A 27,306-nucleotide genomic window follows, 5' to 3' on the forward strand; every position below is an offset into this window, starting at 1 on the left:
TTTGTTGTCGTTTTGTCGTTCTGTCATTTTGCCGTACAACTGGGCTCGTAATAAGCACAGGTGCCTGCGGTGGGCTCTGGGTGGGCGCTGCCGCTCTGCTTCGCAGCTCCGGCTTGGAGCACCTGGGGCCCTTCACCGCCGCCGCTGCCGTACTGGACGACATCCGCCGCCGCGTCGCGGCCGCTGGTGCTCGCGCTAGCCGGGTGGCGGCGGAGACGGGCAGCGTGACGGCGGGTGTGGCGGCCGCCAACCAGGAGGTCCGGGGGGAGAAGGAGAGCGGGGGACTGCCGGCGGCGGCGGCGGCGGCGGCGGCGGGGGAGCGGCGGCCGTGGTGGCGGCGGCGGCCATGGGCCCAGCGGCGGCCGCGTGTCGCGAAGGTGCAGACGGTGGAGGAGAAGGACGCGGAGTCGGCTCCGGCAGCTATGGAGGCGGCGGCGGAGGAGCGGCAGCGGCGTCCTTGGAGAGTTGACAAGCTGCTGAGGGGGCGGGACGGTGAGTGCCTCAAAGGGCCCCATCCGCGGGTGCGGTGCGCGAAGCGTGTTGGGAATCCCCTGAGGAGACTTGTTTTGGTGATGGGTTTTTGGTGGGGGGCTTAGTTGCGCTTTGTGAGGAGAAGAGTCTTGGGATGTACGGCAACGACAACAACGACAAGGGCGGCCATGAAAATCCCTACCTTCTGCTGGAAGATATGACGCACCGTGGTGGTCCGGACCACGAGGTTTTGCACCTACTCTGTCTGGGAAGTGATTGGGTTCATGGCAGCAGCAGCAGTAGCAGCAGCAGTAGCAGCAGCATTAACAAGGAGGGGCTGGCTCACGAACCCCCACAGCGAACCCAGATCAAGTCGGCCCGGCCCCTCCAGGCTGCCTGACAAGAGCGCTCTCAACAAGAGCTCGCTCCTCCTGAACCCAATGCCAGAGCTGTTCGATGCTAACAGTACTAAACAGTGAACATGGAGCGAACGAAGGCTTACTTTCGGCGCGTTTAATGGTATGTATATATGCCTTGTGCCGTATCCTGACGCACCCCGGGCCTGCAACCCCGCCCTCCCGGATGGGGCCTCGCAGCCCCTGCGGCGGTGGCGCAGGCGGCTGCGGTGGTGGCGGCGCCGGCGGTAGTGGCAGTGGGCGGTGTCAGCGATGCTGTTGTGCGCGCCAAGGACTATGTGGTGGAGAAGGTGGAGGGAGCCGCCGCCGCAGCAGCAGAGACAGCGGCGGACAACGTCAGCAGTGTCGCGCAGCATGCCGTACAGCGTCGTATAGCGCGTGCGCTGGGTGCCTTCTGACTGCCACCGTCAATGGCTGGCGGCGAGGACTGCGGCGGCGGCGTCGGCGGCGGCGGCTTAGAAGTAGAGTCGGCGGCATGGGACGAGCTGCTGGTCGTGTTGCATTTGGCGGCCAATGCCGCGTTTCTCTAGGCCCCGTCAGCAGGCCACCGAAAGCGGGGTGCCGCTAACCGACTCCTCGATTGGAATCGAAGCCGAAAGCGAGAGGCTGCAGGAATGTCTTTTTCTGGCTGTCCCGCTTACGTGTGTCAATTTTTTGGTTTTGGAGAGCTCTCCAACCCCCCCCAAGGCCCCCCCAGCTCGTCCCTGCTGTGGCGACGTCCCTATTTCCCCCCTCGTCCTGTTGCAGAAATAGGTGACCTTGTTGTGGTGGTGCGCAATCTATTGTTTAGTTTGAAATAGTGGATCCGGTTCTCAGCAGAGGGGATATGATCATGCAATTGCAAGTACGTGCAAGGCGGTCAGGGATCTCGGTAATCCTGTGGTCGCCTTCCCTTCCCCCTGACCTTTTGGTTCTGCCATAGTTCTGGGTAGTGGGTAGGCAGTCAGGATGAGACGCCGCTGCTGCGTTAGCTTTGTTGTGGAACCTTATGTTGCTAGGGGCGGTAGCGGCGGAATGGCCTAGGGAATGGCTGCGCTGAAGGCTCGCGGAGGTCGCCGAGAATGCTCCCTTGGCGCTATAGGTTGCATTGTCACAGGATAGGATTCTCTCGGAGAGCAGGGCGAACCGATGAATGCGGATTCTGACCCGACATTGCAGGGCTTTGGAGTTGGTTGATTTCGACGTCTTACGGATCATTACCGAATCGTTTGAACTTTTGCAGGAGACGGCACTGTTTCGTTAGGCCATACAATTGCAGCCGCGGGGCAGCGCAGCAGCTGAGGTAGTCTGCAGATGCATTAGCTCAAATGCATCCGTCTCCACCCACCCACTTACCTAACCACCTACCTAACCACCCTTCGTATCGTCTGTGTGCAGTGGTGCAGAGGGCGGGAGGAGATTTAAAAACTCTTTACCGCATTCCACAGACTCAGCCTCAGCCACACAGCCCAGAACCAGGATATGGCGCACAGGCCAGGGCACAGAGCACGGTCTTACGAGGTGCAGGACAGAACAGGACAGGCGCAGAGCCCGACAGGGCGTACTCCGCAACGGGACACACAGACTTGGACTGACTCGTTAGTCAGTCCCTTCTGATGTAACTGACGTAACGTTAACAGATTGTGACAGCCTGAGGAGCTGTGCATCTGAGGTTTACCAGTAACAAAAATACATGATAAAGTTGTTAATCGCAGCGCTCGTTCCCTTTCACGTTTCGACCATCACTGGCTGTGACACTTGGGATGTGCTGATGTCGAGGTTTAAGTACACATAGAAGTTTGTATGGCGTGTCGTGCCATCATCCATCGGCTCTTACGCCCTGCTAGCATCTTGAATAATGCTTCGCAACGCCTGCTTAGCACTTCAACCGCAACCGGCCCGGAAGTCAGCGCCGCATTCGAAAGGGCGATCACGCTTGAAGTGGCGCAGCACCTCAATGATAATGTAAGGCAAGGAACTTGAATTAATGACATAACTTAGGGTTTGTCCTCTTTCTTTTCGCGGAAGCTCCCCGCATGCTGCGGCATGGAGGCGACTCAGCCCAGCCTTGCGCCGTGCACATTACTTCCACAGGGCTTTGCCGTTGTGGACGGAGTTTTCGGCCGGGATGTGGCAAGGCAGCTGCGAGCCGAAGTACTGCAGTTGTACGAGCAGGGGCTTATGCACAAGAACTGCACGCACCTGGTGGTTTCAAACTGCGGTCAGCAGAGCCCAAACCTCAGCCTAGCTGGTCGCCCTGTTGGGCTGCTGGGAGGGCTCCTGGCCCATATTTGGCCCAGCCCTCCTTTCCAGGCCCCCTATTCCCCTTTATCACGTCCCAAAACGCTGTCCTGTGCTGTGAAGGCGCCTCGCCAAAGCATCCCCCAACCGCACATCCCTCCTCACCGCTACTTGCCACGTATGTGCCGTATCCTCTGCTGCGCCTCGTGACTCTTCCATCCTCCGTGTCCGGGCGGAGGTCACCTTCCGGGTCCTCTTTCGGGTTTCATCGCCCAATCAACAGTGATACTTTACACTCACCCTCGCGCTTACTCGGCATTCACTCGTTGAAGACTAATAACCGTATCTGTCGGCGACCACCACCACCACCGGGATGACGCCCGGGATGACGCCACCAGTAACAACAACCAAGTTATTACTCTAAAGCAACCTGACCTGATCTGACGTGACAGACTGAGTATCGTCCGTCTTCCACACACTACTACACACAGACCAATCCCACCCAACCCCAACCGCAACCCCAACCGCAACCGCAACCGCAACCCCAACCCCCCACGCGGGCAGGTGAGGGACAGCTCGACGGCGCTGGTGGAGAAGTCCCACATACACGAAGCGGAGCTGTCACTGGATTCCGGGATACAGGTACTTGTAGTGATTGTCGTACATTGTAGTACAAGCAAAGCATGGCTTTTTTTGATTGGACACCACTTGTTCATTTGGGACAAAGTGGGAGCGACGGGTGCTCTCGCCCAGCCCAGCCCAGCCCAGCCCAGCCCAGCCCAGCCCAGCCCAGCCCAGCCCAGCCCAGCCCAGCCCAGCCCAGCCCAGCCCAGCCCAGCCCAGCCCAGCCCAGCCCAGCCCAGCCCAGCCCAGCCCATGTAAACTCCCGCCTGAATGCCCTGCGGCCTGCTGCCTGTCTTGTCAAACACACCTCCCCCCTTCCCGGGCAGACGGATGTCGCCAAGTTTGTACTTGCTTGCAGTTTGCGCACTTCAGTAGTACCCTTCGCCCATTCCTCTTCCTTGCACATGTACACCTCCCCGCCTCCACGTACACACCCCCCTGCCCCGGCCAGGCCGCGGCGCCCCTGTGCGCCTCCCTCAACTCCGACCGCACCCTGGCCACCTTGCTCAGCCTCTTCCTGCCCCAGCTTACGTTGGATGCGCAGGTGAGGGGCTGCGAGGGGGCTGCGAGGGAAACCATAAATGCAAGCGGAAGCCAAAGATGAACTGCCGGAAGGCGTCCAAAGCGCAAAACTGGCCCCCGTGAGTCCTCAGCGACCAAGTCGTCGCCCCCCCGTTCGTGGTTCCGGAAGTAAACCCCGTTCCGTCACCGACACTTTATGTGTTATAGTGGTCGTGTCTGGCCTCGTAAGATTGTCGTTGAGGCCCTACTGCGAGCCGTTTACACCCTGTACTGAATTCAAAGGATTAGCTGTATAGGTACTGAGAGCCATTAGTGAGAGGGTGCATTAAAGGGCGGTAGTAAGGGGGTCAAACAGCAAGTTGTGCGAGTTGCGCCCGGTTTCCAAAGTTGAGGAAACAACGTAAAGCGTTGATGGTACAGAAAGCTGCAGGCTTACTGTTGGGGGGTTTGGGGGGGAGACTGCCGGATGGTGCGGTGGGAATACGCACATGCCTCAAAGGAGGGCAGAAGGACGGGTATTCGCGCTTGCTGCGAAGGCACGGGCGCGACTGGATGGATGTTACCGTACCGTAACGCACCGTACCACCCATGTTGCAGGCCATCAAATTGCAGTACAACGCTGGCGGCGGCGGCTGCTTCCCGATGCACTACGACAGCGACGAGCTGCTGGACGGCCGCCGTGTCACCGCCATCTTCTACCTCAACCCCGGGTGCGTACGGCAATTGTACGACACGACAAACTTCCTCCAGCACCAGGAAAGCACGACTGTATTCCCCAAACCCCCCAACCCCTTCACCGTGCATCCGATCCTCCTACCTACCCCGTATCTTACGCCGTTATATGCACCCTCGGGCCCCTTATCCAAGTCAATTGTCAATTCCAAATCAGTCGTCAATGTGCCTAACCTCCTCACCTTGGGCTGATCCTTCCCATCTTAGTGCTTTGGTGCGTATGAACCCCTTCACTTTCCCCCCCTTTCCCGTAAGACGCACCATCACAGGGTTCCACCCAGACCCCACCCGCTGTGCAACCACCATTACTTCCGGGCAAATAATTTACCATTCCCGAGTTTCCTGCCGGGGTTTGCGAACGGTTCTACCTTTCCCCTCCTTCCCCCTAATCCCGGCCCCCTCCCCCTCAGGTGGACTGAGTCCCACGGCGGGCAGCTGCGGCTGTACCCCTTCCCCCGCGCCCCCCTGGACCTGGAGCCCCTAGAGGACCGCCTGGTGCTGTTCGCCTCCACCCGCATGCTACACAGGGTGCTGCCCTCCACTGCCGCCTCCAGGTGCTGCTTCACCATCTGGATGTCGCAGAGCCGAAAGTGAGTGGTGTATTTGTTTGTTTGTTTGTTTGTTGCCCAGCCTGTCCATGCGGCTCTGTGCGGTTCCGAATGTCGTCCACCGTGACAGCGGCTGGTACGTCGGTATGTCGGTATGTACTCCGTTATACCTGGTGGCTCTGGTACTCAGCCTTCGTGACAACGACCGCTCAAACACCGCCAATAGCTTGGGCCCAAGCTGCGTCATTTCTCCTGGCGAGGTGTGGGGGCGGCCCCGTGTTACGGCGTTACGGTTTGCATCGCAGGCGGTCCTTCGTACGTCACACGCCCTCGCTGTCTTCCCTAGAGCCCCCCGGATCTCCCTCTGACGACCCGGCAGCGGCGGCGCGCTTCCTGATGCACCCCAGCGTACGGCAACACGTATGCAAGCTCGTGTACGCGTCGGAATGGTAGGGACACGGGCAGGGCGACCACCCGTCACCCAGGTCTCCACCACCGTCACCAGCACCAGCAGCATCACCACCAGCAGCACCGTCACCGGCACCATTAGCACCGCCGCCGTTACCTCCACCGCGCACCACTTGCTGCCTTTTCATCGCAAACCGCAACTTTGCACCTTTCGATTGCCCTCGGAAGCCGCCGTAGCTGTTCATCTAGCGAGCCAGCCTGACAGGCAGACATACAGACACAACGAGCACACATTCCAGTGCTTTCCCGTGCGGCGGTACGCGCAATGCCGCTCAGTACTTTCTTCCGCCCACGTCCCCACTCACCCGTGACATCCCCCCGATGCCATGACGGGTATCCTAACCGCGTTCATGGTGGTCGTACCGTACGACAAAAGGGCCAGATCGCTAGAGGAGAGCCATATGGTTTCGGAGGCTCGGGAGGCCATGTTGGAGCAGCACCATCGGGAAGTGGGTAGGGGTGCGTTGGGGACTTTTGGTGGGTTGGATTCGGAAGTTGGTGGTACTCTTCACCGCCGCTTCTCTCCCTCCCTGCCTCCCTCCCTCCCTCCCTCCCCCTCCCTCTCTGTCTCTCTGTGCCTCTGTCTCTGCTTCCGCCCGGTGTGCCGCCGGAGCACAGGCACCGCTGACCTAACATTGGTTTGCATTATGTTCTACCCGTAGAACATCGAAAATGGTGGGATGTATTAAGTTATTCAAGCAGCAGTACAGTTACGGACAGAAGTAGCAGCATCAACCATCATAGCACAACAGCGGTAATGACCGTTAAGCCGGCTCATGAAGCGCTCCGCACTGGATAACTGCCCGTGTGAGCGCAGGTGGCCATCATTCGGCGGTCACTGGGGAAGTACCTGCCGGTGGTGGAGCAGCTTGCGCGGGGCGAGCTGAGCGCCAACATGGAGTGGTTCTGAGTCACTTGGCGCGGGGTGGATATGGATTTGGAGGATATGCAAGGCCGGGAGGATTTGAAAGAAGACTTCAGCAGGGGGCGCGAACCAGAGGAATCAGATAAGGGCGATGATGCTTAACAATACAAAAAGGTGAAGCTTCTTCGTCGTGATCTGTTGGCTGCTATCCTAGATAAGATTATCTAAGGGAACTTGGGGTTGGGGTTTCACATGGGCTGTCGGAGTACCTGAAAAACAGGGTGCTGCATACAGCACAAATACAATACCCAAGAACCTGGACACCAGGAAGTCACCATGCTGGGGAAAGTTGCCGGGCTCGGGTGGTGGCATAGGCCTCCACGCGGTTCGCGGGACGCGAGATTGGTCGGCGAGGTTCGGTAGGATGGTCCCGGTACGACGAAATGGTGCAGAGCCGTGAACGATTTGGTATTAACGGGACTGTGCTAAGCTGATTTCTCTGGATACGATGTGGACGAGGATCCTGTGCATACATTTCGGCTTAGACAATCCGTCGCAAGTTTAAGGACGCGGCGTTAGAGAGCTTATGCCCAACATCCGGGGCTCTTAGTTGTTAGTCGCCTTGCGTCCGATCTGAAAAGGTTTACAAAATAACAATTGCACAAAAGCTTTCAATATGACTCGTTCTTGCTCCAGAATCCTGCGAGTGTCCGGTCTCATCGGCTCGCTGCAACGTGGCGGAGCATGTGTAGAGGTAGGATTTAGGAGCTGGTACAGTGGGGATCAATCCATCTGTTACGGCTTGCTTCTATGCGGCATCGGCTTTCCATGCGCTCCGTTACCGCTTTCATGGGCACCTTGCGCGCATGCAGGGAGCTGCACTGGCGCTGCCGCAGTGCGCAACCATTTACACATCGGCTGCACTCCCCTATGCTGGCGTCGCGAGGGGCACCGGCGTCGCGTCAACGTCCGGTAACGTTTCTACCCACCGCCTTGCTTTATGGCCCTGGCACTGTGCCATGGGGCAGAAGCGCGGAATGTTTATCCAAACGCAGCCGACGCCAAACCCCAACAGCCTCATGTTCGTCCCGGGCAAGCCTGTGATGGAGGTAGGATCCTGGCGTCCCGGCGGGTTTCGGCTCTGATTACGGCGGCATAGCCCACCTTCTCAACCCGACCTCTCAGCCTACCTACCTACTCCCACATCGCAACACTATTATATCTGATCTCATTCTCACGCAGAGCGGCACACTGGAGTTTTCCTCGGCGAGGGAGGGAATGAAATCGCCGTTGGCAAAGAAGCTCTTCGCCATTGACGGCATCACGTCCGTGTTCTTTGGCTCCGACTTTGTGACGGTCACCAAGCGCGACGACTTCACGTGGCCAGTGCTCAAGCCTGACATCTTTGCGGCCATCATGGATTTCTATTCGTCTGGGGAGCCGCTGGTGTCCGATGCGGCAGCGCTTGCCAGCTCCGATACCGCTATCCACCCCGATGACAGCGAGGTGTGAAACGCTGTGACGTGTAGAGAGAGAGAGAAAGAGCGGAAGCAGAAATGCAGGGGCCCCAGCTCGGTGGGGAAGTCTTCATAGCTCTGAAACAGCTGTAAACGGCTTGGGTACACGTAGGAAATGGGACAGGGCTGTAGGCTTCAAGGTGGCGATATGCCGAATAAATGGCACTTAACTGCATGTGGGTTTGCACCCTCCCCCCTGGTACCGGTTCCTCCCTCTAATCTCCAACCCTGTTGTCCCTAATTTGTTTCGTGGACCCGCTCTAACCCGGCAGGTGGTGGCCATGATCAAGGAGCTGCTAGAGACCCGCATCCGGCCAGCAGTACAGGAAGACGGCGGCGACATAGTGTACAAGGGATTTGAGGAGGACACGGGCATGGTCATGGTCAAGCTGGTGGTAGGTTTGGGTGGACGCTGCGGCCATACAGCTGGTCCGTACCGGTGCAGGTACTGCCAACCCGTGCGATTGAGGCAACAAATTAATTATGTTGGCAGCAACCCAGTGCATTGCATGCATGGTGCGTCATGTATAGTGTGTAGGCGGGCCGGCGTTGCTTCTTAAGCTGCTGTTCACAGTGTGTTCTGCGGCCGGTAGAGTTCCAGTCCAGTTTTCTAGAAGGTCCCAAAAGAGGAAGATTTCATGACTGCACGTTCTTGGGTTTGGCGCTTCTGTTTCGGAGCGCGTTCTAGATTGGGTACATGTGCCTGTGTGGGTGTCCTTGACCCGCAGGGCGCCTGCAGCACCTGCCCTTCCTCTACCGTTACGCTGAAGAATGGCATCGAGAACATGCTCATGCACTACATTCCTGAAGTCAAGGGAGTCATGGAGGTGAGCCCCTGATCCGTATACAATTGAAGTCAGTTTAGGATGCATTCTGCAGCAGTAGATGAACGGACGTCTTAGGGTTTAACCGTGGCTGTGCTGAAAGGCCGTTCGAAAAGTGGGTGTCCTCTGCACTGCATGCAGGCGGCACCAGACGAGTCGGAGGAGGAGGGTCTGAAGGCGTTTTCAAAGTTTGAAAAAAGCATAGGTGTAAGTAGCTTGCAATCCAACCATATGCGCTGCTTTGTTATGAAGGTCGGACTGACATGATGCTGTTGCTTGCCCGGTGACAGGCGGGGTCTGACGATGAGGCGGCGGCAAAACCCAAGGCCGAAAAGGAAAATCCATTGACGGCTCACCTATCCACGTAGTCCAGCTGGGATGGTACCATAGGGGTTGGTGCATGACCGAAATTTGTACATGAGTGAAGCTTGTAACCAGCGCCAATCCCAACTTTTCGTAATCTGTGGCGATTGACGCATGCGTAATTGCCAGTTCGAATGCGTATCTACGATGTCATTATTCTCATCGCCAGGGGTATCAACGGCTGACGCCCGCAGTCATTTCCAAACACAGCAGCTGACAACTTCATGCGCGCTGTTTGCAAAAACGCTTGGAAAAGATAAGGATATAGTTTTTCAAGCACGTTACAGCAGCTGGGGGCGACAACCGCTGCCTGCTCCTGCAGCGCCTCTCTTACGAGCGAGGCTTCTCCTTCTTGCCCTTGAACAGAGCCAGCAGCGACACACCCGACACCTTGACGACCTGCGGACGGCAGCACGGAATGAGTCGCATACGCAGGACAAACGATCGGTATGCTGGAAAAATGTTACCCGACCCGCATGCCAGGCACCACATGCCCTACGAGGTTCAAGTATGTGTTTCAGCTCCAGGCCCATGTCCACTGGTTCATGAAAACTCCAAGAATGAAGCTAAAAAATATCCCGAGCACTGCAGGCCTGGCCTTCCTCGAACACTTCCGCCAAATCATTGAAACGACCCATATCTGGATACAGAATAAACACCATTGCCCCGCAAAGCCAATCAATCATATCGTCCAGGCAACAGCCTCCCACACTCTTGACCACGTAATCACTGATAGCAACGGCACAACCTTCCTTAGAAGGACGCGAGATGCTATACATACTGGTCCAGGTTGCACGACAGAGCCCATGCCAAGTCGACATTACTGCCACAACCCGAACCCTAAGGCCACACCACACCCCAACGCCCAAACGTACAAGGTGCTGGGCCCGCCATGATAGGGGATGCGAGAACAAACCCCGTACACCTGTACCCACCTTGAAGCGCACACCGGGAATATCACCGACGGCGTGACCACGGCGACCAAACCCAGCGATAAGAACCTCATCCTGCGTGATGAATTGCACAGATAGCAGAGTTATGCATCATGAGCGACAGGACCAGAGGTGGGGCGTGCCAGCAGGGACCAGGTAAAGCAGGGAACCCCGTAGGAATGATGGTCATAAAGTTAGTTAAACTTGCAGGTATCTTTGCCTCAACATCAAGGCATCACCTGACACTTGAAAGGGGGTCCCAAAAGCAAGCCATCGCGAGCCCCCACCCGCTTCGAACTATCCCGCTCAATGACTCAAAAATAACCTCAACATGCGTATTCCAATATGCAATTCTTTTATCAATCAGCAGGGGGCACCTGTTTCGCTGCCTTCTTCGCAAAAGAACCATTAAGATAGGGGCCGCAGTATGTATCCACAGCTAAATCGTAGTCCAAATTGAGCTAAAGGGTGCTAAATCACCAGACATTACGCCATGGGTCAACCGCTGCGCATGGTGCACGCCGCCGGCCGCCACCTACGTTCTCCTCAATGAAGTTCAAGCAACCATCCATGGGAACGAAAGCTGCAATCTTCTTGCCGTTCTTGATCAGCTGCACACGAGCGCACTTCCGAATGGCGGAGTTCGGCTGCTTAGCCTCAATGCCGCTGCGAGGGGCAGCACACATCACCGTCAAGATAATCTATGAAAAATAAATGATCAGGCAGATGTGTTCTACCTACATCTTCTCAAGTACAATACCCTTGGCGTGCGAGGCGCCGGCGAAGGGCTTCTTCCACTCCGAGCCCAGATGGCTCTTGTTGTAGTCCTTGTCCGCCCAGCGCTCCTCACGGCGGTGCACCCTGAGCTTACGCCCAGCTCCCATACCACGGGTCTTACTGCACGAAACATTTCGGCACCGAAGTCGGTAAAGGATTTCGTGGAGACCTGCTTTGGCATTTAAGATATTCTCACCCCATTTTGGCGCTGGGTTTACAGGACTGCTAAGGTACTGGTGAAAGAGAGAACCGTTTGACTAGCGCTCAATTTTCTCCACCTTGAGGTTGTACGGACAGGGGTACGGCGCGAGTTGCGGCGAAAGACCAAAACTTACACAAACATTCCCGTAAATACTAAACTTCATTGAAAGTATAGCATGGAAGCTACATACGCGCTACCCGTCCGTCATCCGTCTTCCGACTTGCCAAACACATGCTTCAAGTGCTCTACGGACAAGGTTGTCTTATCGGTAACAGCAAAGCCATGCTTAAGACTCCTTAAACGCGAATCTGCTCAGCGCATTGTTGCAAAAACTGCATCTTTAGCTGCAGTTTCGGCGTTAACTACCCTCCCGCCACTTACACTACAATGCCTACAATACAGGAATACGCGGCACACAGAGAGCACCCTATACACTAGCAGGATGCACGTCTGTCAAAGTGCTTCCAAAGTTTATTGGTCCGGTGCTGCCGCTTCTGCAGCAGCGGGCGCTCCCTCCTGCGCCGGCCCAGCCCCTGCACCCTCCGCGGGTGCAGCCTCGCGCTCGCCTGCCGCCTGCTGTTGTTGGCGCGCACGTTCGTCCGCGGCAATCACCTCCTGTCCCGCTGCGAAGGCTGCAGCGTCCTCGGGGTTGAAGTTCCAAGCCGGCAGCAATGAGGTGATGAAACCCACCACAAAGACCAGAATCTCGTACAGAAAACCCCTGACATTGGGATGGGGATTTGGTGCAGCAAGAAATAAGCTTTGCTTCATACATGCCCAACAACGTGGCGCGCGTCGATCGCCGCAAAGGCTGCCACAACAACACGCATCTGTCCGTTCGCGGGAGGGAAGCGCGAGTCTAAGCCAGGTTGCACGGCATGACTGATAGATGCGCTTGCTAGAAGCCGATCATCTTCACTTTAAACTTCTGGCCAAGATGCTTCCAACGTTCTGCACAAGTTGCAGTCTTGCCGTGCAGTCAACGTCACCTTCCAAACCATTGCAAGCCACACAGGCAACGGCCACCCCCAGGACGATACAGTCACCCATCGGCGACCTACAGTACCTCCGCAGAAGCGCTTCCAGAGTGGCTACCTTCCCATATACTCCTGCCCTCCCTTCCCTCACCCCAGCCCCCTACCTGCCTTCTGCGCTATGGACCCACTGCACTCGCCTACCTTCGCTGGACTTGCTGTTGTTGCTGCTCAGCTGGCTGCTGCGCCCCACCGTTGCCTGGCCCTGCGGGCCCTCCCGCTGCTCCTGCAGCGCCAGCTGCCGCAGCAGCAGCTGCCGGCGGGCCTGCTGCGGGCCCGCCACCACGCCCCGGTGGCACCGCGGGTCGTTGCGGAACCTCATGGATACCACGCATCAGCCGTCGGAAGGGCGCCCAGGTGGACGTGATGAGCAGCACCGCCCCGCCAATCAGCAGCGCCAGGAAGCGGCGCCACGTGAAGTGCTGCAGTGGGAGGAGGTCCATGAACCGATGCGTTATAGACAGTCGGGGAACAATAGAAGGGGAAGGGGGCTCAGGCCGCGTGGCGCGAGGAGGAAAACACAGGTTGGGCGGCTCGACAGGGATCTGAGGATCGCGAGGCCCTGCGAGAAGGGCCCCTTGTACCTCACTAAACTCGGATGCCACATGCGCGCGGAGCGGTTAATGCACAGCTTGGCCCACTGAACCCTGTACACTCGGCCACGTGCGACGCAAGTACCTGGTAGAGCACAATTGCAAAAACCAGCGCCTGCAGCAGCGCCCGGGCGCTGACGCGGATCGTGAACACACGTGGCCGCCGCGGTGCTCCAGCTCGATTGCGCGCAGCCGCTTCTGCCGCTGGCTGCTCGTTGCCGGGCATGACTCCCAACGGGACCAGGCGGGCACGTCGCACCCTGAGCCCTGCGTCGGCATGATGCCCACGTGTTCCGATGGCTTGTCAGGACACGCAGCAAAGCAAAAGGACACTTCGAAGGACACGGCGCAAGACTGTCAAGAGAACGAGGGCCTCCAAGGGCAAAGACGACGTTCCTTTTGTTCAGCCGCTAATGCATGAAGCCCTTGTGTGTGGAAGCAAACCGTATACTAACGATAAACCTTTGAAAAGGAATCTTGGGCCTACTGTGATGCCTACAGTGATGCTCAGACTAGGTCCCATCTAATGCCTATCTCTTAAAAATAAAAACAGCATGCTATTTTTGCAATCAGTCCTTTTACCTGGAAAGTAAAGCGAGCTGTCCCAAGTCAAGACCCCCATATTAATGGCTCGCCCTAGCCGTGAGCGATGCGTGAGTGTCCTGTGCCTGTACTCATCCACACATACATTCCCACTGACAGAACTGCCTCCCGCCCATTCCCACGCACCCCTATGGCGCCTCCAGTTCCGACGCCACCCACGATGGACACATGCGATGCAGGCGCTCACACGGCGCAACATCTCATGCTGCTATGCACTTACCGTCCCGAGCCGCTCCCCCTCCCGCTCCGCCCTGCGCATGGCTCATCCCAGCCTCCTGGCCTCGGCCGCCCGGCCTCCGGCCGCCCGCAGCTGCTGCGCGTCCCTCCAAGGCGTCCAGGAAGGCGGTCAAGTGTAACAAGTCCCCACCCTCGATTTCTGCTCCAAATCCCATACCACCTGCGGCGTGGTGCCACTGCTGGCCCAGCGGCATCGGCGGCCACATCGAACTAGCATGCGCCTGCTGGCCATTTCGCCGCGAGTTTGCGCTGACCTGCTGTGGCATGTTATAAAAGCCGCCGGGTACACCGAAGGGGTATCCCACCTGCAGAAGGTTGAGTGGATGGATGGCCTCATTCATTCGGCTACCGGGCAGCCCGTTGTCATTCTTACACCAAGCAGCTGCTCAAAGATCACTTCCAGAGCCATCAGGATGAGAAAGCTTAAACTGTGTCCAGGCCTGGTCCCGCAGCGCAGGTTGAGCCCGATTCAAAGCTGCTACGTCTTGCGGTTCTTCTGGCAGGTATACAAGCCGACAACGGCGCTGCCCATTTTTTCCGCCTGTAGTGTTAACTTATAGGAAGAACATTATGCTGTGTGCTCACCTGACCGTATGCCGGAATGAAAACGGGCACGTAAGCATACTGCTGTGCAACCGGTACCGATGTCGTCGTGGTGGTCGCTGCCGCCGCCGTGCTTGCAGGTGGACTAAGTTCCGCTGCTGCTCCAGCGCCCGTGCTGCTAGCCGCTACGTCTCCCTGATCCTTCAGTGGCGCAGCCGCTGCGAGCTCCTTGGCCTGATGCCCAGGCTGCTCCTGCGGCAGTTGTTGCTGAGAGGCGACCGACAGAGCGGCCAGCGCCGCACTGTATGCAGCCTGGTAGGCGCCCCCAATAATGGGATTATAGTACATGTATGCGGACAAAGCTCCGGCAGGCATCGCAGCTGCTGCTGCGGCCGCGCCCTCCTGACCTGTGGGGTTGCCATCCGTGGCTGCTGTGCCTGGCACCGGGGCAAAAGGAGATCCGAAGGCTGCACCAAACAGGCCACCCGCTTCTGTGCCTGGAAAGGGAGCCCAGCTGTTAAAGAAGGAAGCCCCAGCGTCCAGGTCATCTGGGTCGCTCTGAGATGTAACACCGCTGGCTGCAAACGGTGGCTCTGCACTCGGGTGGCTGCTGGACGTATTCCCTTCAGTGCTCGGCCCTGCACCCGACGCCGAGCCGGAGCCGAATGCTGGCACTGTGCGCGTGGGTGGTGGAATCGGACGCGCAGTCCCGGTGCCCGCGTTCACGGTGGAGCCTGCTCTGGATGCTGGGGCCGCAGCCTTGCTGTCAACACTCCGGGCTGGGGAGGGACCAATTGTTGTTGGCTTCTGCTTTATGACTAGATGGATGCTGTGTGGTCCAACTGGAGCATCATGCTGCAGACATGGAAACGGGTTCGATGGAGCGCGGAAGGCAGCCAGATCCTCAGCAGCGTTGCCTTACCTTGCTGACTATGTCACGGAGGCGCACAGAGTTGTCTTTGAGCACCTTGCCTCCATAGATGAGCTGCGGTGAGCCATGAGAGCCGCGTTCAAGTCAGGATTAAGCTCGGCCAAAGTCGAGTCCACGCCACTCACAGTTTGATCCGCTGGCGCAGGCCGTCCTTCATATGTTTCACTCAACAGTTTTTGTAGATCAGCTATGGTACCATCCAACCGGAAGTTTATGCTAAAGTGTTGATTACTGCGAGACGGGTTCTTTATTACAAGCGTTGTGTCATTGGAATCCATTTTTCATTATCAGTGCACACATACGTGCATGCTTCTGTATTCATCAAGCACCGTATGCGCTGCGCGACGTGTCCGCAGCAGACGCGTGCTTGCCCGTACCTGTAAGAAAAATCAACTGTCATGATGGTTACGGATAGACAAGTTCGTTTCTGTTTTTATGCAACAGTGAAACACATTGTGTGCTCGTGTTTTCACGTGGCTTTGTTGCGGGAGTTTAGGTTCTGGAAAGTAGTCCGCGCCATTTTTCACCCTTCGCAACCTTTTCATCCTTCGACGTGCAAATGACGCCCATAGAACTAGACCTGCACTCCCAGCCAAAGGAGGAATATTTGGGTCCTTATGGCTCAACAAGGATTTACGAGAACAAGTTGGGAATAAGTATTTGCCAGTACTTCTGGCCAGTTGCACCCGACAAGGAGCCCAAGGGCATCCTGGTCTTGGCCCATGGCCACGGTTGTTATCTCCAGTTTGACTGGCTACGCCCTCAAGTAAGCAAGTCACAGGGGTGGAATTCCCGCGTTCCGTAACTGGATGCTCGGCCAAGGGCCCGGGGAAACAACACCAACTCGACAAATCAACTTGCGCAGGGCATTGGAAAGCCTTGCATATACCAGGGATCATTTGTGCAGCAGCTGAATGCAGCAGGTTATGCCGTCTGTGGTAATGACAACCGAGGCGCTGGACGGTCCAGTGGATTGCGGTGCTACTGCGACTCCTTCAATGACTATGTCACGGACCTACTGGATGTAGCTAGGTGAGCTTCCTTGTCAAATCCTCCGTATACCCGCCGTAGTAAACCACCGTACCTTTTACAGTGCTGTACCTTGTGGCCTAGCAGTTTTCGTGCATGGCTCGCGTCCTTATTGAGTACTCGGTAGCCGGTTCTGCCGTGTCAATAGCTGCCGTTGCCACGCCAGCCCCAGGACAGAGGCAGAGGCCGCACACTACACACTACTCTCTCTCTCTCTCTCTCTCTCTCTCTCTCTCTGTGTGTGTGTGTGTGTGTGTGTGTGTGTGTGTGTGTGTGCACATACGCGCATGCATCACAGCGGCGCGACCGCTAGGTACTGACGTGGCCGTGCAACGCCCCCCATGCTTCCCTCCTCCAGGTCCTGCACCTTGTTAGGTATCAGCAGCTTCCACGACGGACTTCCCAAGTTCGTGTGCGGCATGTCCAAGGGCGGCGCCGTGGCGCTAACGGCTGCACTCAAGGAGGTGAGCTCCACAAGGTGGTACGGCATACGGGTAGGGCTCAGATCCCCAGAAGGGAGACAGTACACAAGCACACGACCCAAATGACAACAAACAACGGTCCATGATTTCAAGAGAGGACGGCACCAGGAGCTCTGCTTCGGGACGACTTTTAACTGAGCACGGTTGGGACTGGGTATATCGTTTTTTGGGTGTTGGGGTGTTGTTGTTGCTGTTACTGTTGTCGCGGTGATGATGATTTTGTATATATGTCGATGTGGGTCACATCGGTCAATCGAGGCCGTGACGGTGTGCGACAGTCAGCGCCACGTCGACCCTCGCTCGTTCGCCCTCCTGATTGCATCTCTTACCCAACCTCCCCTCGAGTGCCGCCCTTAAGCTGCCTTTTAGTTGCTGCAGCTCTACCTGCAGCTGCTACCTCACCACACGCACACATCCATCCATCCACACACCCACACACCCACGCAGCCGAATCTGTTCTCCGGCGTCATCTGCCTGGCGCCCATGGTCTCCCTGGAGAAGGTCGCCAGGAGGGGCCTAAACCCCTATCTGAGGTGGGTGGGGAGGGGGTGGGGAGGGGGTGGGGAGGGGGAGGGGGCCATGCAAGGGAGCTGCTGCCGGTGAGGGAAGCGCCTGCACTCCCCCAGTCCCTCCCAGGTCCTCCGGGCCAACCAGCCGTAACATGCAACCCCGAGGAGGAGGAAGAAGAAGAGGAGGAGGAGCAGTGAGGCGGCCCTGCGTGCGGCTAGCTTAAGCCGCACAAGCCTCCTTCGCCGCCCCAGCCACCCACACCCTCACCTGTCCCAATTCCTCCCCTTCCTCCAGCCGTCCATCTTCCCCAAGTTGATGCTCTGGACCTCGCGTCGGTCGCACATCGTGTTCCCCTGGTTGGTTTGCGGTATGCATGCAACCCCCACTCGCTCCCCCACCCGCGGTACCCCACAGGCCCCTGGGGAGCTTGCTGAGCTTGCTCATCCCCCAGATGCCGCTCCTCACCACCCATCGCAACACCGTGTTTCCCGACCTGCAGGAGGCGTACGACATGGGTAAGTAGGTCTGTGTGTGCGTGTGTGTGTTTCATGTTCTGTCGCAAGGGGTGAGAGGGGGGGCCCTGATTGCTGCGGTGATGGCTGCGGTGATGCGACCTATACCCTGGCGGGCTGGGAGTTGTGTAACCTGCCCGCTGACTGAGCGCGTGCTCGGAGCGGGTAGGGTAGGGGTCCAGGATCTGAAGCGAGCTACACTTCAGCACCACTCTCCTCCACACCGCTTAGGACTCAACAGCTGTTGTTGCTCTTTGTTGAGCTTTTACATCATCATCACCACCGTCACCACCATCACTACCAATATCAACATCATATAACTCCCATCCGGGTGCCCGCAGAGGATCTGGGTGTACGACAGCAGTCCATCACCGCGTTTCCCTTTCCCTTACCTTTCATTGCCTGGGTGATACTTACCGTTGCGATACGTTCGTTTTTTGTTTTGTTTGTTGTCATGTGGGTTTTTGGTGGTGATGGTCTCATCGAACTTGCAGATTCCAACTGCTATCATGAAAAGACGCGAGTGCGGAATGCGCAGGTGAGGTCGGGCCGACTGGGAGTGTGGTGGGACAGGGGGTCCCCAAGGGTTTTGGAGGGGGCCCGACTGGGGGTGGTCTTGGGGGAAGAAAAAAGGGGAAAGGAAGGAGGCGCAGGCTAGGGCATGGCCCGCTGCACGCCGACTGACTGGGGGCCCCACTGGGGAAAGCCCATGCGGACCTCCCGGGACAGAACATGGGCGCTGTGGCGCTGTTGGACGGTACCTGTGACATGACATAGCCAATGGTTGTAGTGTACAACCACGGAGGTTGTAGCAGGAGAGAGCGTGTTGCAGAGGGGCTGGCTCGTCCCTGTTCCAACCGTAGCGGTGTCAGGCGGCCGGTATTTCATGGGCGAGTGGGGGCGGCAGCAGTAGCTGATGGAGAACTCATGCCAGCGGGTTGCGTCTTGCCCATTCACCCCCAACCCACCCCATCCCCACCCCAACCCGCAGCAGTTGGGGTGGGGATGGGGCGGGGATTAAACCACCAATCCGCACGTTTAGTACCTGTGTTGCATGTCCGCGTTCGCCCGTCTTTTCTCTCCACCCCAAGTTCTCTTCCCCCGGCGGACGACCTCCTCCTGCTCCTCCTGCTCCTCTTCTTGCACCTTCAGGAGTACCTGAAGGCCGCTGAGCGGCTTGTGGCAAACCAGTCCAAGCTGAAGCTGCCGCTGCTGCTCTTCCACTCAGAAGGAGACACACAAACCGATCCCGAGGGCACCAAGCGGCTGTGGGAGGAGGCGGAGGTAGGTGGCGTGGGGAAGAGGGAAGTACCTGCATGCATGCATGTATGCGATATGGGCCGAAATAGCTACTACTGACATCGCGCCGACAGAGCGCCAACTGCCGGTGGCACCGGGGGGGCCCCCGTTGGGGTCGCTGCAGAGAACACTATGCGAGTGAGTGGCGCGGGGTGTGCCCATGTCGGGGGCCGCGGAGGTGTGGCAGCAGGGGGGAGGATAGCAGGAGGGATGGCTGGTGGCATGGATGGCATGATGATGACGTGACGTGACATGGCTTAACCTGGCCTTTTCCTTTCCTTGCCTTCATGGTACGACCTAAATCGATGTACATGTACCTGTACATCATATGGTTCTTAGATTTTTACCTGCCTCCCATCCCCGTTGTTTTCGGAAGGTTTTTTCTTTTCGTCAATCGTCTGTGCTTCTTCGTCGTAACCCCATTTCCGCACCGCGCCCCCCAGAGCTCCGACAAGACGTTGATAAATCCGCCCAACATGTGGCACATCCTGATGAAGGAGCCGGGGCATGAGCTGGTGAAGCAGCAGATACTGGAGTGGCTGGATAAGCACACGGCGCCACCACCGGGGATGGGGCCGGACACGTAAAACACACGGCGCGGCACGGCTGTAAAACACACAGTGCCGGGCAACGGCAAGGCGTAATGGCGGAGGTGGCGGCAATGATCCTGACCGACGAAGGCTGCAACCCCAATGGGTCCCACCCGGCGATATGGAGCTGCCAAGCGGGGGCTGCGAGGGTGTTCAATGAGCGCGCAATGATAGTTAAGGGCCGTCGGTTAGGGGTTAAGTTATAATCGGCCAAGTTCTCCAACGCGAGTAAAGCGATTTAAGAGCCGTTAAAGGCACACGGGGGGCTGGGCGAAGGGTGGGAGGAGTGCGAAGAGCCGAATCTCGGGTCGTGAGTGTGGATGTGGTGCAGGGGGGCATTGCGTGCGGATGAGGTGGTGTGGGGCGATGTGGCGTTCAGTTCATGGATCTACGCGTGTATGGTGACGGTGGTGTGTATTTCCGTGTGCGTCTTGATGGGATGCTTGAATGCGTGCCCTGAGCAATAGTCAACGAGGCGACAAAAAAGAGCAGCGGCCGCAGCAGCAGCACCACCACCACACAACAGAAGGACAAAAGGGGGGAATTCAGTCTCATCAGAGAGATGTAATTGGGGAGATGCCGACAAAACTCTGGAGACTGGAAGCCAGGCCCCCCCTTTTTTCACGCACTCCAACACATGTCAGGCAAGCTAAAATAAGGCAATGCATGTATGTATATGCATATTGTATATGTGATTATTCGTGCGTCTGTATGTGTGTGTGTCTGTATGCTTCTGCTACACATTGACCCGGGCCTGACGCTAGCCAGGGGCACTTAACCGTAGTCCAACGGGAACGACCGCCGTCTGTATGTGTGTGTGCGCATCGTGCTAAGTGCGCATCTTAAATACTGCAGGCGGGGCTTCTTTGCGGTTGCAACTTGGGTTCGGTGGACACTCACTCCATGAGCGCGCGGTTTAGGCGGTACGTACACCATTGCGCATGTCTCACCAAGAGATCACGCGGAAGAGCTGTTTCCTGAAGTGTGAGGGGAGGCGGCAAAGGTTTTACGGCCGCAATACCGGCTCCCGCTTCCCTCTGTTCTTTTGGTGTCTCAGAAGCTGCAGCAAGTCAAGCTGCTGCGGGGATGATCACGGCTGATTTGCCTGTGATATGTTTCCCCCCGCGAGAAAGATTGGTTGCGTGGAGATCCTGTGAACAACTACTGGGGGTGTAACACGGCCTGCAGGACGCAACGTGATGATCTAGGTAATCGTGGGGGAGATGAGAGCGCTGTTTTAGTGTTTAGTTTTACATGGGAAACTGCTTCGCCGTTAGGAAGTATGGCGTGGAGGATGTATATAAGGCCGTTTAGGCGGCGTGGAGGGAGACACTGGTTCCTCTTAGCGAACGACGTTTGAGCAGCAGAGACGGCAGGTTCTTGTGAATTAAGGATCGTAGAAGTACTTGCTTGTTGTTGAAGGTAGGAAGATTGGCGACCTATCGCGTTGCACGGCGTTTTTTCCTACGACAGCTCGAGGATTGGTTTAATTAATACTCATGGTTAAGGACAGCCATGCACCTGTGCTTGTATGTTTGTATGCATGTATGTTTGTATCGTGTATGTTAGCAAACAAAGCAGCCGCCTTGAACACCAGTTATTACACTTCTGTAGGCATGTATGTTTGTGTGTGTCACGTGGTCGTGGGGTTGCGTATCCCGTGTACCTGCAACCCGCCCAATACGAGCCGAGGGCTCAAGGGCTGCCAGATCGCCTATAAGCACCATCCTACCTCGCACATGTATGTTTGTATCATGTATGTTGGCACGCGAACCAGATTGAGCACCTCCGCAATGGGACTTGCCTTGTTATTATGAGGAAGAACGTAGCTATAGCGCACGACAATGCTTCGGTGCGCCATAGGACTTCCGCACTACATCCGTTGTGAGCACGACGACGTTCATTTTGTGTTTGTTTTGTGTATCGTAGCGACGCAGTCCTGCCAAGACAAGGATGTCAGGAATGCTGTTCGGGGGACTGAAAAACCCAAATCCCCTGCCAGAGGCGGGAGACGGGTGAGACGACGTTTTGTTCTTTCCTGGTGCAGCGCCTATCTTGCCCCAGGTTGTCCCGAGGTGTGCGAATTGATTAGCGCTCCCAGTCGGTTTTTGATATGTGCTTTTGGGGAGGGGAGGAAGAAGTGCGTCATAAGTCGGTAAAACATGTCTTCCCGCCTCACGCATTTTTGTTTTTGATGCCGGTTTGGGAGGAAGGAAGTTATTGGCTTGCTGCGACTTTTGGCTTACCATTGTCAACCTCCCTAGCCGATGGCTTATTTGCGCAACCAATTTGCCTTGTGTCCTTCCTCCTCCCCTCTATCCATCCTTCTCCAGATTCTCCTGTGTTCTGAATAGCAGCGGGAGGACAAGAGTTTTGATGAGGCGACGGCTAAAAGCTGCAGAAGACTCTTTGTCACAACCTTGGAGGGGAAGATATGCTGTTATGCTTCTCTTTTGGCATGCTTCTCTTTTGGCCACGCCTTATGCATAAGACTTAAGTGCTGGCCTGCTGAGGAGTTTGGAGTCTGCTGAGGATTTTGTTTGTGCTGAGCGGCAACGCGAGCTAACGGTAGGCTCAGGCCCATGCAGGATCGATCGAAGTCCAGGATAGCAAATTATATCTTTCGTAAATCCGTGCGACGATTTTTTGGCACCGAGCGGCGACAAGCACAGTTTATTTGTTGCACAAGGTAGACGGCGCAGACTAATTTAGAGGGTTGGTGCCAAAAGGCCAACTTTGTACGGCGCCTACAGGGGCGTTGACGTCAGCACCACGACCAAGCGAGAGACGTCCCGAGCGAATCGAACACATACAGAATTGCATGATCCACATCTCTGAAACCTTCAAAACCAAATCCATGTCAACTCTCTTGATCTTCATTTCGTTCTGTTGAGCACCCTAGCAACCAGCCTCTTCTAGCTCTGGACCGACTGCGACGTCATCGTCATGCAGTATTTAGCCGAAAAGGTGAGTACTGTTCATGGCTGTGGTTATGCTGCGGTCCCGATAATGACCTTTGGGGGCGCCAGAAGGAGGAGTCGCTTTGCTTATTGCTTCCGGAGTCCCTTTCTCTGCATCTTGGTCACGCTTTCTGCGGGGCGCGCGTGCGCGCACGTAGCTGTGGCGTTCTCATGTTATAACAAGGACTCGTCGCTTTGAACACGGGTGCTGATGCTTCGGCGCATCAAAAGTGCGATTCCAGCTATTGGCGTGCTGCGGGGAAATCCTTCAGGTCTTTTTCAAGGGAAGGACAGGGCCCCCCCCCCAAAAAAATCTATTTTCTGTATTCGTCAAAGAGGCGCTCCTGCTAACTAGAAGCGCTCGGTTCCGACTGCTTCCGAGCCGCAAAAGTAACGAAATTTTCATCAGCAGTCATCATAATCTCGCTTGAATTCTTCCCGTCGCTCCGTGTCGCACGTCCAGCAATTTGGACTGTAGCGAGCCTTTCATGAGCAACCTAGTTCAGCGCCGGTATGGCGGGAACCCGTTTTTCTCTCGGTGTTACTGATGGAGGCGACTGGCCCACGGGTCGCTGACTCCAATTATGTTGTTTTAATAGCCGTGGCGCTGGCAATGCTTTACGTACACCTTTTTTACGTACACATTTTGCCTTGGACAAAATTGCAAATGTATTTATTTGATGCTCCAAAGGACAGTCCAAACCTAGTAAGGGTTTCTCTTTTTGCGAGATACCTTTGTCATTAAGGAACCGACATGGAATGTGGCTTATTCAGGATGGACTGTTAAATTATGCAAACCTATTATTATACAGATTGAAATCGGATGAAAATAATAATTCCGAATATCATTCTTGTGCTTGCCCGTTGCATCCGGCGATTACGGTCGCGATCCCTTTTTACGCTGCTTCTTGGTTCGGCAGACTCGTCAGGCCCTAGGCCTGGGGGACCGGGACTTCCGACCCACCTCCCTGGAAGCGGAGCACCGTGCCTTACAAGAGGCCAGCGTGTACGGCAACCATCTACACACTCTGGAACGTTCTCTGGCTAAATGGTCTGCCACCACGGACGGTAAGTAAACCACCCGTGACTATACACACGCACACACATATGCACACGCGCACACACGCACACACACAAGCACCCGCGCCCTGATCCTTGACTTAGGCGCCCCGGGACCTCGCAACCACTCACACCCGCACAGCATCATCAGCAACTGCAGCAACAGTTGCTCTCACCTCTTCCCCCACTCACCCAGAACTCCTCCGGGCCGCGGGTCGCTTCCTGACGGAGGGCCCCCGGCCCCGCCACTTCACCCAGTGGGACCCCTCCGACCCCACCACCCTCACCGCCTCGCCACCCGAGCTGCCGCCCGAGTTCGAGCGGCTCAACCAGCCCTCCATGCTCCGCCGGCTGGCCGCCGGCACCCCACTGGTGGTGGGTGACATGGTGCGGCTGGGGCTGGCGGACCCCATGGCGCTGTGGCTGGCGGCCCTGGATGCAGCCAAGGTGCGTGTGTGTTTGGGGGGTGGGGGTGGGGGGTTAGGAAGAGGGGAGGGGGGTGTATTTCAGAGGGGGGTGGTTGGGGAGGGAGGTGAGAGGGGCAGACGTGTCGGGCGGACTCGGGGCGGCGCGCTCAAGCTCAGGTCCGCATGGCCCTGCATGGCGCTGAGGAAGGAAAGGAGGAAGGACGGAAGGAAGGACGGAAAAAGGCGAAGGGCTGTATCTACTGAAAGGATTAGCTGTAGGTTCTTGGGGCACTGAAACAATGCACTAGTCGTGATATAAAGGTCAAGTCTGGAAGGAACTTTTAAAATGGAAGAGGCCCGGTGAACATAACGCTGGGGACGGGTGAGGCAGTGCTGATTTTCTGCCTCACATCCCCATCTCCTTTCTCCTTTGATATGACTTCGTACCATCTTTTATTCTGAAATGCTTTGGCTGGGTTGGGTGGTATATTGCGTGTTGTGTTGTGTGTGTGGCGGGGGATCGCAGGAGAGGCTGTCTCGTTTGGAGCACCTTCGTATTCGGTACGACGCCGCCCGCCGTGTACTGCACAGCGCCGCTCGGGCCCCGGGAGCGGATGAGCTGGGCGACCCCGCCCACCTTCACCTCATCCAGCTGGAGGCGGAGAATGAACGTGAGTACGACGATGGCGGGGGAAAAGGGCTTTTTCTTTGTGTATGTGTGTGTGTGTGGGGGGGGGGGAGTCAGCCCAGGGAAGGGCATCCCGGGCGGCGTGGAGGCCCTGCCTGGAGTCAATAGGCCTAAGTGCAAGTCTTAATGTACATATTTATTGATGTTGATTGTTGTACGCGGCCTCTCGTACATTCACATTCACATTCACATTCACACACAACACACGCGCAGCCGTTATGTCGGAATTCCGCGATGCGTACGAGGCTCTGGGCCGGCACCTGCAATGGCTGGTGGACGAAGCTGCCCGGCTCAAAGCGGCTGTGGTTTCGGAGCTTCAAGAGGTTAACTCCGCTGCCCTGAAGGGGGCTCTGTTGCCGCCCGAGGGGCTGCTGCTCGTCTTCCCCCGGGATCTGCTGGTACGGCAGGAGGGTACGGTGGGTGGGAGGGAGCGGTACGACAGATAACCCACGGGAATGCCCGGCGGTGGACGTGTTGTTGTTGTTGATGTTGTTACAGGGTGGTTAAGCTTCACCAGTGGCCTCCTTCCCGAGGCAATTCCCTGCTCTCCCCTGCTAGAGGGGCACCCTAAGCCATTCACCCCATCCGACTTCAGAGTGTACTCTTTGAGTTTGGCAACTCACCACCAGCATCCAACAAAATCTAGCGGATCAACGGCGCCTCAACTTAGTTCCTGGTCATCTCGCAAGTTGATTTTATCACGTCCTACACCGTCCACAAGATGGGGGGCCACCTCCCATTTCACCACCTCTCAAACACCCGAGAGGTCAGCAGGCGGATTTGAACCCGGGTCGACCGGGAGCAGAAGTTAGGCCTTAACCTCTGCCAGCCGCCTGCCTGTTGTTGTTGTTGTTGTTGTTGGTATTGGTAGTCATTGATTCCTTTTAAGTCCAGTCGGGGGGGCGGTGAGCTCTTGCAACCACTGGTTATCGCCCAGGTGATCGCCTAGGTCTTCAACTGAAGGCAGCTGCTGTGCAGTGCAGTGAAGTGAAGTGTTGTCGACGCCACCGATCGACTTGTTGAACATGAGATCCCTCGAGGGGCCTGAAAAAAGGGGGAGAGGGAGAGAGCCGCCTGCCGCCGCACGTGCAGCCTCATGGTGGTGCTCTCTCATGTGGTTGCGATGCGACTGGACCCGGTGCTGTCCCGGATGGTGTGGTGGCCCTATGCAGGAGCGGCCGGAGACGATTCGCGCCGCTGCCGCGGCGATCGCCGCTCACCCCGCGAGCCCCGCCGCCGCCGCCGCCATGACGGAGGCGGCCGTGGAAGCCGCCACCGCCGCTGCCATCGCGGCAAGCGGCCTGGATGTGCCGCCGCCGCAACTGGTGATGCTGGGGCCGGAAGCGCCCGGCGGTGTCGGCGCCGGTGGTGCTACCGACGTGGTGATGGTCGTACCGCCTGGTACGGCAGGTGTGGCTACGGATGCTGCCGTACAGGCGGCGGCGGCGGCGGGCATGGCGGCGGCGCAGGACTCCGCACTTTCGGCACCAAGGGAGCTGAAGCAGTACGAACGAATGGAGGAGGTAGGAGTGGGGGAGGGAGTCCTGTATACTAGTTGCATGTACTGCATACGGATTTATGTACGGCGCGACGATGTGTTGGCGAAAGGGCGGGAGGGCTGCGCGTTGTGATATCTTCTTTGTCGTACTTTTTGTTGTACCTAGGTGGCGGTGTTTTTGTGGGTGATGGTGGTGGTCTGGTGGAAAAGGAGGGGGGAAAGGAGGGAGGAAGCTTCTGTGGGGACTAGTACTAACGCAAAATTAAGGCGGCAATGGTGTCGGGACGGGATTGTACGGCGTCTAGCTGTTCAGTACGACCTGTTTTTCACTAGCGAATTCATCCGAGCAGACGGGCATGGACGCGTGATTGATGATTGCTGTGATGTCCGTGAACGCGACGTGGACGCGATTTTACTCTTCAGTTGCAACAAGTATTGTTGGCAGACGTGTATTAGCAAGAGGTTCAGAAGAAACGTAGTTTTGAAAATATTACATTTCACGAAAAAATGAAGAAGAAACGCCAGGTTTGAATCTTTGCCCCTCTGCCCCCCGCAAAACCTGCCAACACACACACACACACATACATGCATACACAGCGCCTGCTGCAGTCCTCCGCCACCGGCGGCCCCGCCGCCGCCCGACTGTACAAGTTGGCAACACGGCCTGACCGCCGGGCTGCCGTACAAAATGCATGGCAGGTGCTCGTACAGCGTGCCATGTACTCGGAGCGCCACAAGGTAGGGAAAGGCTGCGAGATCTGCCGCCGCGTGCGTGCGATTTGTCTGTCTGTCTGTGCGTCTGTGTGCCTTGTGCATGTGTGTAAAAACATGTCGTCGCTGTTGTGTCCTC

At 57.0% G+C, this 27,306-nt stretch overlaps 5 protein-coding genes across 5 annotated transcripts in view; 3 read left to right on the plus strand and 2 right to left on the minus strand.

Annotated features, from left to right (window-relative positions):
• VOLCADRAFT_88147 (uncharacterized protein) overlaps nucleotides 1-6,911 on the plus strand; it is a gene marked incomplete at both ends in the record, with an annotated part of 15,787 nt that extends 8,876 nt beyond the window's left edge. The window contains 11 exons of the mRNA XM_002947793.1: nucleotides 61-492; nucleotides 1,068-1,177; nucleotides 2,961-3,087; nucleotides 3,231-3,285; nucleotides 3,599-3,671; nucleotides 4,183-4,275; nucleotides 4,851-4,963; nucleotides 5,396-5,575; nucleotides 5,839-5,982; nucleotides 6,378-6,450; nucleotides 6,819-6,911. Coding sequence (XP_002947839.1) covers nucleotides 61-492; nucleotides 1,068-1,177; nucleotides 2,961-3,087; nucleotides 3,231-3,285; nucleotides 3,599-3,671; nucleotides 4,183-4,275; nucleotides 4,851-4,963; nucleotides 5,396-5,575; nucleotides 5,839-5,982; nucleotides 6,378-6,450; nucleotides 6,819-6,911 — 1,493 coding nt within the window. The remainder of the gene's footprint in view (nucleotides 1-60; nucleotides 493-1,067; nucleotides 1,178-2,960; nucleotides 3,088-3,230; nucleotides 3,286-3,598; nucleotides 3,672-4,182; nucleotides 4,276-4,850; nucleotides 4,964-5,395; nucleotides 5,576-5,838; nucleotides 5,983-6,377; nucleotides 6,451-6,818) is intronic.
• Nucleotides 6,912-7,542: 631 nt separating this feature from the next.
• On the plus strand, nucleotides 7,543-9,575 carry VOLCADRAFT_88148 (uncharacterized protein; the record flags this gene model as incomplete). The annotated part of the gene is made up of 7 exons (XM_002947794.1): nucleotides 7,543-7,620; nucleotides 7,739-7,975; nucleotides 8,109-8,372; nucleotides 8,656-8,778; nucleotides 9,112-9,210; nucleotides 9,349-9,414; nucleotides 9,498-9,575. 7 exons carry the CDS (start codon nucleotides 7,543-7,545, stop codon nucleotides 9,573-9,575), a joined length of 945 nt encoding a protein of 314 aa, XP_002947840.1.
• A 250-nt stretch (nucleotides 9,576-9,825) lies between these two features.
• On the minus strand, nucleotides 9,826-11,516 carry VOLCADRAFT_79846 (uncharacterized protein). Its single transcript, XM_002947945.1, has 5 exons — nucleotides 11,476-11,516; nucleotides 11,244-11,399; nucleotides 11,042-11,168; nucleotides 10,506-10,577; nucleotides 9,826-9,969 (listed from the first exon to the last, which is right to left on the minus strand). Exons 1-5 carry the CDS (start codon nucleotides 11,478-11,480, stop codon nucleotides 9,901-9,903), a joined length of 429 nt encoding a protein of 142 aa, XP_002947991.1. The 5' UTR covers nucleotides 11,481-11,516; the 3' UTR covers nucleotides 9,826-9,900.
• Nucleotides 11,517-11,952: 436 nt separating this feature from the next.
• Nucleotides 11,953-15,700, minus strand: VOLCADRAFT_103620 (uncharacterized protein; the record flags this gene model as incomplete). The annotated part of the gene is made up of 7 exons (XM_002947946.1): nucleotides 11,953-12,202; nucleotides 12,660-12,937; nucleotides 13,194-13,375; nucleotides 13,932-14,253; nucleotides 14,534-15,346; nucleotides 15,414-15,476; nucleotides 15,548-15,700. 7 exons carry the CDS (start codon nucleotides 15,698-15,700, stop codon nucleotides 11,953-11,955), a joined length of 2,061 nt encoding a protein of 686 aa, XP_002947992.1.
• A 281-nt stretch (nucleotides 15,701-15,981) lies between these two features.
• VOLCADRAFT_116564 (uncharacterized protein) lies at nucleotides 15,982-26,481 on the plus strand (the record flags this gene model as incomplete). Its single annotated transcript, XM_002947795.1, has 14 exons — nucleotides 15,982-16,188; nucleotides 16,288-16,454; nucleotides 16,810-16,915; nucleotides 17,381-17,466; nucleotides 17,858-17,958; nucleotides 18,450-18,493; nucleotides 19,108-19,239; nucleotides 19,698-19,769; nucleotides 23,725-23,872; nucleotides 24,060-24,310; nucleotides 24,797-24,941; nucleotides 25,172-25,374; nucleotides 26,131-26,323; nucleotides 26,369-26,481. Coding segments are annotated over 14 exons (1,968 nt in total), but the record flags the coding sequence as incomplete, so codon positions are not given.
• Between the last annotated feature and the right edge of the window lie 825 nt (nucleotides 26,482-27,306).

Source organism: Volvox carteri (assembly GCF_000143455.1).
Source record: "Volvox carteri f. nagariensis unplaced genomic scaffold VOLCAscaffold_8, whole genome shotgun sequence".
NCBI classification, from domain to species: domain Eukaryota; kingdom Viridiplantae; phylum Chlorophyta; class Chlorophyceae; order Chlamydomonadales; family Volvocaceae; genus Volvox; species Volvox carteri.